At 36.8% G+C, this 11,068-nt stretch overlaps 1 protein-coding gene across 4 annotated transcripts in view; it reads left to right on the forward strand.

The window, feature by feature from the left end:
• Positions 1–10,593, forward strand: part of LOC119491262 (cGMP-dependent 3',5'-cyclic phosphodiesterase) — a 192,303-nt gene extending 181,710 nt beyond the window's left edge. For 2 of the 4 annotated variants that reach the window (XM_037775080.1, XM_037775082.1), the window contains 7 exons: positions 196–243; positions 1,511–1,585; positions 2,347–2,446; positions 4,362–4,474; positions 5,899–5,937; positions 6,085–6,191; positions 7,319–7,553. In XM_037775080.1, the coding sequence (XP_037631008.1) occupies positions 196–243; positions 1,511–1,585; positions 2,347–2,446; positions 4,362–4,474; positions 5,899–5,937; positions 6,085–6,191; positions 7,319–7,553 (717 nt within the window). Of the gene's footprint in view, positions 1–195; positions 244–1,510; positions 1,586–2,346; positions 2,447–4,361; positions 4,475–5,898; positions 5,938–6,084; positions 6,192–7,318 lie in introns of all 4 variants that reach the window. The other 2 variants (XM_037775081.1, XM_037775083.1) reach the window with 1 other exon arrangement.
• Positions 10,594–11,068: the final 475 nt, after the last annotated feature.

Genomic DNA, 11,068 nt, shown 5'->3' on the forward strand with positions numbered 1-11,068 from the left:
CCAGCTCCCATTATGCAACAAAGGTCATCATTTTATCAGCTTCTTTTAGGATTTTTCCATTTGAAGACCCACATTAAAGCTGACAAGTACAGTTAAAGAGGAGGATTTTATTGAAGGATGTTGTTTCATTTGAATCAATATAACGTGTACACTAAAAGGATTGGGTTTCATTTGTCTGTCTGTTTCTATTTTCAGCAATCTGTGCTGGCTGCTCTCTACAGCTCAGAGGGATCTGTGATGGAGGTAACCAGTTACATCACATCACACAGCCGACTGGAAATCTATCAGAGCTGTAACAACATGATGGATCTGTGTCTATACAAAGCTTTATTCAACTTTAGTTCTGTATAGTTCTGCCATAAATTATACCTTCACAAAGGTGTGAATTGAACAATGTGTTTATTACTGATGTCATATAGTTAAAGGTTGTGTTGTACTGGACTATATTGTATTGAGATGTGTTTCTGTATTTCCATTTCCATACATGAGAATATTGGAAGCACCTCTGAATATAATGTAGAGCACACCACCACTAAATATGACCTCAATGCTAATGAGTGCATTATATTATGAATAAATACAATTTTTGGTAACACTTCATTTTACAGGTCCGCAAATATCATGGTACTTAGGTGATAATGAGCAAGCAACCTATTTTAAATAAATCTAAATTTATCTAAAATGACTTTATTATAAACAGTATTTAATAATAATATGCTGAAATAGCATATAATCGTTAAAATAGGGCCCTTAGGCTTGAGAAGCGGCTGTGCGCTGCTCTTCATTGGAGGTAGAAAACCAAAATAATAGAAGACACTTCTGATTAGGTACAAATCTCACCATTGTGTGACTTATTGTCTATACAGATATAACCTGGTAGCTAATGTCATGATTCAGGGAGTTTTTAAAGAAGTTATTTGCTAATTATTATTTATTTATCAGCAGATATAGAAATAACCCATATCAATTAACTTTGTATTCTTTTCTCGGAAATGTATTAAACATATTACCAGCTATTTATTACTGCTTATTGGGAAATAGTGGAATATAATTATTTAATAATATGTATAATAGATATAAAATAATAAGAATAATAAAAGTCCAGAGTCAAGTCCCAAGTCAAGACAGCCAAACAAAGTCATTTTCGATACATCTATAGGTAAATATTGGGGTAATTTGGCGGTAATTCCAACAACATTTCAAATAGGTTACTTGCTAATTATCACCTAATTACCATGAAATTTGCGGACCTGAAAAATGAGGTTTTACACAATTTTCTTATATTAATTTCTTCCTATCTTGTTGATGAACTTCAGTATGTGTGATCTACTGATATTGTTTTGTGCTGGTATGACACCTAGTGGCCAAAAATCAAACTTTAATTCCTTGCAGAGGCTCTGAGAGGCATGCAAATTGGTTTTGCTTGTTGCATTGCAACATGACTCGACATTCCTTTAGAAATTCAAATGTGCTCATTCCTTTTCCCATCACGCTTTATTTGCCGTGACAGAGACATCACTTTGCCCAGGCCATCGCCATTCTGAACACTCACGGCTGCAACATCTTTGAGAAGTTCAACAGGAAGGTATGATATCAAATCTGACACTCACACATTACAAGTCATGTCTCTCAACTTTAAAGCTCAAACTGGTAACTTTGAGCAAATATGATAATAAAAGTTATTTTTTATAAAACTGTCACTATATCCTGAAAGAAGTACACGAGACAGATAATGTGTGAAAAAAAAACATGTGCCTGTGTGTCCTCCGGTGCTCCTAATGGCATCTGCAAGATTTCACAGACCAGAGGAAAACAACCAATCAGAGCTGAGTGTTCTCTACAGCAGCTGTCAATCACAAGCAAACTCCGATCCAACAGTCAAACTAGGCAGCACTGATCAAATATGAATCAATATTCTGTTACTGTAATGCCTATTTCTCTCCTCAAATGTTTTCAGAAACATCTTGTAGTGTACTGTTTAGCTGTAAAATGAGAAAGTTTGCTCCGGCCGGTCGGCAGCGCCAGTTTTAACAAAAGTTTCTCATTTTACAGCTAAACAGTACTCAAAAACATGAGAGCAGTGATTGACAGCTGCTGTAGAGACTGCTCGGCTCTGAGTGGTAGTTTTTGTTCAGGTGCGGTAAAATCTTGCAAATGCCACTAGGAGGACACAGAGGACCATGATTTTCTTTTCACACGTTATCTGTCTCATGCACTACTGTCAGGATATAAATATAACATTTTATCATATTTGCTCAAAGTTCCCCACTGCAGCTTTAATTTGCATTTACTTCATTCTGCTATCCCTGTATGTGCAAGCTACAGTTATTTTTGATGTTTTTTTAGGACTATACGCGCATGCTGGATTTGATCAGAGACGTCATTCTGGCTACAGACCTCGCTCACCACCTTCGCATTTTCAAGGACTTGCAGAAGATGGCTGATGGTACGTACGCCCCAGTAGATCAGTATGCACAGCCACGTCTCTACTTTAGCTTTAAACTCACCACAGCAAAGGGAGGCTCGGTTCAGAGCGGTAACACCAAACCAATATTTTTATTTTTCAGCACCCCAGGCTAAAACAGTTTTTCATGCACAGATCAATTTTGAGATTTTGGGCTATTTTGCTTCTATAGCATGTCTTCTTTCAGACTAGTGGAAAGGAAACATCCAAAATATACATTTAGGTGTTTACTTCACTACAATTTATCTATTTATGTCTGTAGAACATACAATTGAGTAAGTAAACAACTGGGGAAGATTCATGGTGATATCTGTTAGTTAATTTTTTTACTATTCTGTCTTGAAAAAAATGTATGGAATTTTACAATCCATATCTTCCAAGACCGTTTTCTCAAAATGAGTTTTTTCTCGGAGCCAGAAATCTCCACTTCAGTAACACTTACATCCACCAAACTCTCCAGTTTCATTCCTATCTATATTCTGAAGGTTTTTACACAAGGTTTTGTTCATATATCATTCATAGCCTGATTTACAGAACAATTTAGTCCTAAAAACATGGCAAAAAATTATATTTGTATGGCTGTTGACAGTGATTAAAAATACATATCCAACATTCCCTCAGTAAAAACCTTTGACTCTTATATGTCTATGTATATATCTTACAAAATGAAACACAAACACTGAGAAATATTCAGACAGTGAAAGTATGAACCCTTTCCTCTGCCGGCTCCTTTCTTTTCACCATACAAAAGGCACATACTGACTCTAGATTTTCATTACTTCATGACTTCTTTTTCAGAGATCTGAGGTCAGACTGACATTCTTAGTAATCCTCTACTTTTATTGGACTATTTACTGAGACAGTTGCTAACTGCACTGTTATATAAAATAATTGCCTGTAACCTCCTGGCCTGTGGTTTGTTACGCCTGAATGCAACCAATTATAAGTTATCCAGAGTCGATGTCTCCGCAGTGGAATCAATTTTGTGCTGTTAAAGTAATTCAAGGCCTCTAAATGAGTTAGCGACTGCCTTCCACCACAGATTGTGTAACCTGTCAGTCATGAATGAAAATAGTTTGACCAAACGCAGAATGGAAATATACAGTCAGTTTTGAGATGCCATTGAAACATAATACATAAACTGCTTGTACCGAACATACGGCTGTGGCGTCTGATCAACAATATCTAGCAACACATAGTTACCGGTCATTTTGAGTACATGACACTAAAATGAGTTTTAAAAAATCTGAAATTTTACAGTGCACTGGTAATAACTCTAGACTGCTTCACACCAGGGTTATTATAGCAAAATAAAACTGAAACTAAAATGAAAATAAGCAGTGAAAAATATTGTTAGTAAACTGAAACTATATAAAAACTATAACCTTTAAGAAAAACTACACTGAAAATATATTGCCTGGTTAAAAAAAAAGTTTAGTTTTTTAGTTATAATTTATCACTACTGAAAAAAAGAAAGCGTGAATTTCCGTCAACTCTCGTGACATTGAACCACAGAAACTGAACAGACTTGACATTCTAGGAGATGGCTCTATGCTGTAATTGCTTGACATAGGACACTAAAGTAGCGCGAAGATTAAACATTAAACATTATGTCCATTCCTACACAGCTCTCTACCATGTACTTTGTATGTATATGTATCTACTTCTGAGACAAAACTAAACTAAACCTTTCTGGAAAAACTGAACTAAAACTGGCAAACACACACTAAAATCTAACTAAAAGTCAAATTAAATAAACACTTCTTTTTTTTTTTTTTTATTCAAAACTATCATAACCTTGCTTCAGATCTTCACAAAGCTGTCACCTAATTTACTGCCAATATAAGTGTGCAAATGCAGCTTAGACAGTCATTTTTCTTGCATGTGTGTGTTTCAGATGGATACAACCCAAAAAGCCGAACCCACCGCTCCATGCTGCTGTGCCTCTTGATGACGTCATGTGACCTGTCGGACCAAACCAAGGGCTGGAAAACCACACGCAAGATTGCTGTCAGTTCATAGTCTACACTGATGTCTATACTTTACATTATAACTTTACATTACATATCCACAAATTTAGATAATTATGTTTAGTTTTTAATATATGATGAACTGCGACCAAAAAAAAGATGGTTTGGCACGGACGTTTATTTATCACCACATTAGGAAATTTAAGTTTAAATTGTGGAAAACGCGAACAGTTCTGGCCTCCACGTCATCCGTTAATTCCTGATTATGGACACCTCGAAGGGGCATTATCCCCCTTACACCATGGTAACTCGCAAAGAAAAAAAAGTTAAGACCATTAATTTATATTTTCATGAGTTTTGCAAACAAAATCTCAAGTTTTTCACAATCCATTCACTCTGGAGCTGTAAAATGAAGTGTTTCTCCATTGTGTTATATTATTATAGCAGCTCCTATTATCAGCAGTGCATTCGTAAAGATTTCCAATGGCTATACAATAAAACTGACCCCTTTCTGTGACAGTAAGGATTATGAGGTTCTTAGCTGTACAGTTGGAAACAACCTCTCAGTCTATATTCCATTAATTTCTATTCTGTGAAACTGCGCTCCATTTTAGGATTATGTTTAATCTTGGTCTGGCCCCTTTTCAACACCAAACCCCTGACCCTTGTCCTAAATCCTACACCCTAAATCTCCAAACACCTACAGCAAATGCTCTGTAATCCTTCCTCACAAAACTGAAAACACATTTCTGTTTCATTCAGCTTCTGATTAATGAAAAAACAGCAATCACACCAAATATTGAAATGTCGTAAAGGGGATTTTAGATTACAGCATTATTGTGATGCAGCGTTGTCAAATTACAGTAATATTTACAAACATGTGAAACTCTCTCCCAAAGCTAAAAACCCAGATAATACCATGGTATTATGGTTAGGGTTGCAACCAACAATTATTTTTATTGTCGATTAATCTGTTGATTGTTTTCTTGATTAACTGATTAGTTGTTCGGTCTATAAAATTGTGAAAATGACGATCAGTGTTTCCCAAAGCCCAAGATGACGTCCTCAAATGTCCTGTTTTGCCCAACAACAAAGATATTTGGTTTACTGTCATAGAGGATTAAAGACACCAGAAAATATTCACATTTAAGAAGCTGGAATCAGAGCATTTTTACTTTTTTTCTCACAAAATTACTCAAACTTAATTTAATAGTTGACAACTAACTGGTTAATTGCCACAGCTCTAATTATGGTATTACATAGTAGATTGTAATATTCTATTTTAAAATGGATTTATGCTCATTTTATTCAAGTTAAATGAAAGTTTTCCAGATTATATTTGCTGCTTTATAGTGTGACATTACATACATAAGTAAGCTGTGTTTTAAGGGGAACTTAATCAATGTCACTATGAATATGAACCCATATGAACAATAACAGCTGTCTGCCTGTTTGTGTCCACAGGAGCTGATTTATAAAGAGTTCTTCTCTCAAGGAGATCTGGTATGTGTCAGCGTACGCTTGCTGTTAAATGGCATGTGAAATTATTTAATAAGTGGCTGAAGTGTGTGTCATTTCATTCAATAGAGAGCTCATTACTCATGTCTGTCTGTATTATGTGTGTGTGTGTGTGTGTGTGTGTGTGTGCAGGAAAAAGCCATGGGGAACCGGCCCAGTGAGATGATGGACAGAGAGAAAGCGTACATCCCAGAACTACAGATAAGCTTCATGGAACATATCGCCATGCCCATTTACAAGTGCGTACGAAGAGCTAAAACATCTCATCCTCCCGACCCTGACCCCTTTAATCACATATCACTTTGTCTCAGGGTCACGGCTGATCTTGGTCCCCACATTGCAATCGAATCTCCTATCTATGTTCACCAGAAATATAGAACTTTAAACTGTATTTAGATTGTATTCAGTATGTTTTGGTTTTAAAGCTTCTCTAATCAGTATTTTTATATAAACAATGGATCAAATGATTAATGTGTTAAGGGTTGTTTTCAGTGACAAACACACACAGATAAAAATCCCCAGACTCCCTCAGCTTTACAGAGCATTTCAGTGTCTTTCAGCTTATTGTTATGGTCTTATGACCCCGCAACTTTACTGTTTTGATTCGCTCTCATCAGCTGCATTTTTAGCCGCAGCAGGCAGCTGTCTTCAGCGAAAAAATCTGTGATAAACTCCCTGTGTGCTACCCGACCAGCATCAAACAGCAGACAGACACAGTTAGCGACTAGTTGGTGAACATAGTGGAGCATTTAGCAGACAGATATTTTAAAAAGAGAGTGAATACTGGACTGACATGACTCCAAATGAATGAGAATGTTACTCAGTGTCTGCTGGATATGTACATACGCAATTGTTTTCTTAGATGTTTGCCATATTAACTTTATAAGGTGGCATGTCAGTGTTGTGTGTGCAGCTTGTTATACTCCCCCTAAGTGGCCAAAAAAATTGGTTATTGCAGGTTTAACAAAATGAAATGCTGTAAACTAGGGATGAACGATATGGATTTTCAGGCAATACAATAAACGATAATTACCTGCGTCTCATGGACGATGCCGATATGTATATTAATAATGTTCACCTTTTTATTTGGGACTATACTATCACAATAACTTGTATCTTGTTTTCCCCAAGTTTTTATTGAGTTTTCGCAGAGATATAAACAGAACAGCACAGCAACATCAACAGAAACAAACAACAATAATTAGTCATCTGGAAGTTTTTCAATATTCATAAAAATATATTTTAGTTAGCATTCATTTAGTTGGTGTCATTTCTCATATAAATGTTCCATTTTTCCCAGTTCCTTTCATATGTATTCTCTTTAATAACTTGTATCCTAACTCACTTGCCGCCGCTGTCCTTCTAGGCTCTTATCTGAACTGTTTCCTGGGGCCACTGAGCTGTACGAGAGAGTGGCGGCAAACCGGGAGCAGTGGACCAAAGTGTCCCACAAGTTCACCATCCGTGGGTTGCCTAGCAACAACAGCCTAGACTTCCTGGATCAGGAGTACGAGCTGCTGCAGTCCCAGGGTGCTTTCGGGAGCGACGACCACTGCCTCAACGGTTGCCTTGACGATGCAGAAGGAGGTAGTGGTCAGTGACAACAGCGGGGCTGCTGACGGGTTCTTGAAGTTTTCTGTGGTCCAATAAGAGGCTGAGGACGCCTTTTTTAAGCGACCGAAGAGTGGAGCGATCTCTCTGCTGTCAATCACGTCTTAGATGCTTAGGAGGCCATGCAGAATGGACAAAGTTTCAAACTAATTGAATCAGACAAGTGATTTGAAACGAGCGGAGCCGGTTCAGCGATTCATGTTGCTTGTGTCTCCAGTTCAGGAAAGCAGAAGGTGGTGACTTTTATCTTTTTCAGCAGCTACACTGGAAAAATAAGTTTTTAACCACACGTTCATTCATACAGTACTGATCCTGATGATTAAGATTGTAAAAACACACACACACACACACACGCACTGACGACACACATGTACATGCGCATACTGTTTAGACACACAACAGAGAAAAAACGTATGGAAAAAGACTACTTCATGTAACAGTGAGATAAAGTGCTATACTTTCTGTAAAATGTTTCATAATAGCTTATATTGATTTCAATGGCTCAGCTGCCATATTCCCTCACCTGATGCTTATGAATGCATGCTGTATGGACACCTCACGTATTATTCCTTTTATCTTCGTCAGTGCTGATTTCTCCATGGCTAAGAAATTAATGCAGTCCATTTTTAAACCATCACAACAGATTTTTGTATTCAGCTCTCCAAAATACCATAAAGTTGTACAAGGGAGAATTTACTTACACAGCGTTATAACCCTCATGATTCACTTTTTCCTCATTTTTGGGGAAGTTTTAAGGGACAAATTGACAATCACTGATCAATGAGTCACATATCCCTGACCATAACACCCCACACCATGCATAAAACATTAAAACACATGCATCAAGTGTGCACCTCAAACAAAGGTCACTCATGACCTAACACACACCCTCAGTTTATTTTACTCCCTTGCACCGTTCTCTCTTCCTTTTACTTTTTAGTTTACTACTACATAAACCACTTTAGATAGAGTGAGCAAACCGAAGCCCTTTAAAAGATCCATCTCATCTGTCAGTGTAAATGTGCCAGAGTAGAGCGTGTTATATGGAGTGTGTCATCGAGTGTGTCATATGGATCTGCCTTATTGCGCATCTTTGCTGCCTTTCTTAGAGCTTTTAATATATGAAAATTGAAATAAAGAGTCTGTTTTAGTATGTATGTTGTATATTTGTTATAGACATAGTTTGAGTATCAATGTGCTGAATGAATGATGCTCAAAAGATGTATATGTGAAATACCTGTGCGAAGACCTCAGATGTCATGTTCACTTCTTTAGGTTTTATATATATATATATATATATATATATATATATATAACCACCAGGGGATATTAGGCAGACACAACAGCATTTTTTCCCAAAATAGATTTAAAGAAGGAACTAGAGATGTAGCCATCGTATAAATGTCCTGAAAGCATCAACAGTTCAATATTGCTGCATCCCAAAGGAAATGAAAATTAGAGTTCTCAGATTGTGCCTCATGTAAAAAATAAATTGGGGTTTTTTGTTACAATATGCCATATTCTGTTTTACCTTACGGTGTTTAAAATAGGAAATGCTGCAGAGTTAGTTAGGGTAAGGTAACCACAGAATAGTTACACGAAGAGAAACTTCTGTAATGGACACGACTACTGTATGTAGGCTGTGTGTGGAGGGGTGAGAGTGAGCAAATGAGTGGATGGACGAGTAGGTGTGCAGATAAGAGAGAAAGAGAGAGAAAGGACTGTTGAGATCAAGAGGGGGATGTTTAGTATAACCAGTCTTTGTTGATAAATGATGCAGACTCAAACCTCAAGTGATCTTGCTAGAGCTTCTTCAGTCGATAATGAAGGTAGATGAAAGCAAAAATATTGCAATCACATGATTTAAATATACATTTTTTCTTGAAAGGGGAGGGAGAAAGATTAATTGGTTAACAAAGTGGTTTGATGTATGTGTTATACCTACATTGGGATATGCATCAGCCAGCGCGATTGGATGGACTCGTTTGATCTGCCTCTTGGACTGAATATTTTTTACGATACATTTCTTAAAGGGCACACAGACGTATTTGTAGACTCTCTCTCTCTCTTTCTCAAGCTCTTTCTCTCACCCACTTCTATTATTTTTAAACCACTGTTTCATACCTGCCTTTTTCATGTGCAATATGAAGTGTCTGCCTCTGTGACGTTGCATAGATTCCTATGTAAATACCTATGCCTCTTGTTAAATTATTATTAGGTCTGCGTTTCCAAATGCGTTTGAGTGTTTGGTCACGATGTTTCCATTGAAAAAAAAATTCAAATTTTAAACCTGAAATGCTTTTGAGAGTCCAGACCGTGGTCGGACAGTTTTCTATACCGAGTGTGTCCCTTTATGTGATGTTTTAGAGAGCTAAATGTGCCAAGCCAACATTGTCTACTTCCTGGCCAAGCTGCAAAGTGAAAATACCTTCAATTATTTTTGTTCTTTAATGTTGGAGGGAAGTCCGAGGGCTGTGTTCATATAAAACTTTTCTGATAAATCATGACCAGGTCTGAAATTGTGGCTCATCCAGGAACCCAGTGTATTTCCCATCATCATCACAGAACAGTGGGACTCTCACCTGTGATGTAATGATCACCTGTGACATAATCATCAAAAGTGGCAAAAACATAATTGCTGTAAATATCAAAGTTTTAAAAGAAAATGTTACTTGATTGTCTGTCATTATTACAATGGGAAGTTTTTCAATTCTGTAATGTATTTAAAGTGGTTGCATCCTGTTCTCTTTTTTTTTCATGCCATTTTTGAACAACCCCAAGCTTATTAGACAGAGGAGATGAAAGAAAACCATGATACATATGATATTCTACCACAAATAAGAGCCCAAATTAATCTGAAATGTAGACATGCTTATACTGAGGACTAAATCCAGACATCTGTTAATTATTTGTTTTGTTGAGTTCTGAGTGCTGGTGGTCTTGTTCTTCTTCAGATGTAATGAACAAGGACATTATGGATGACATTTTGAGATTTTTTTTTCTTTCTTGGAATAAATCTGGTGAAAGGCTTCTTGATTGCTGTCTCTAATAGTACACACAGCACAACATATACTGTCGTATCACCATACTGTGACATTAGGGCTCTGCAACACTGATTTAGTCATCACAGTGGCGTCTCTGTTGATCCTGTTGGCCTATTGCACATACTGATACTGATGCATCACTTAAGAATTTGACACAGGTCCCTTCATAGTGTTATTAACTGATGTTGTGCCTAGAATTATGCCTATTTCCATGCACATCTGTATTTAATCAAATTAACCCACTTGAAATCTATTTAATTGAAAGCATTAAATGTGGCATCTCAATTAAAATCTGATTGAAAGTATTCCAGTTTGTAAAATAACCTATACATTCTCTGTGGGAGTAGGCTGATATTTGATTTATGAATATGAGAAGGGGGACATAAATGCATATATACCTTGCATGCAGAGTTATGCAAGTGAATATTGCACCAATAACACCAAATAATGCAGTCGAAACA

This window comes from Sebastes umbrosus, chromosome 7 (assembly GCF_015220745.1).
Source record: "Sebastes umbrosus isolate fSebUmb1 chromosome 7, fSebUmb1.pri, whole genome shotgun sequence".
NCBI lineage: Eukaryota > Metazoa > Chordata > Actinopteri > Perciformes > Sebastidae > Sebastes > Sebastes umbrosus.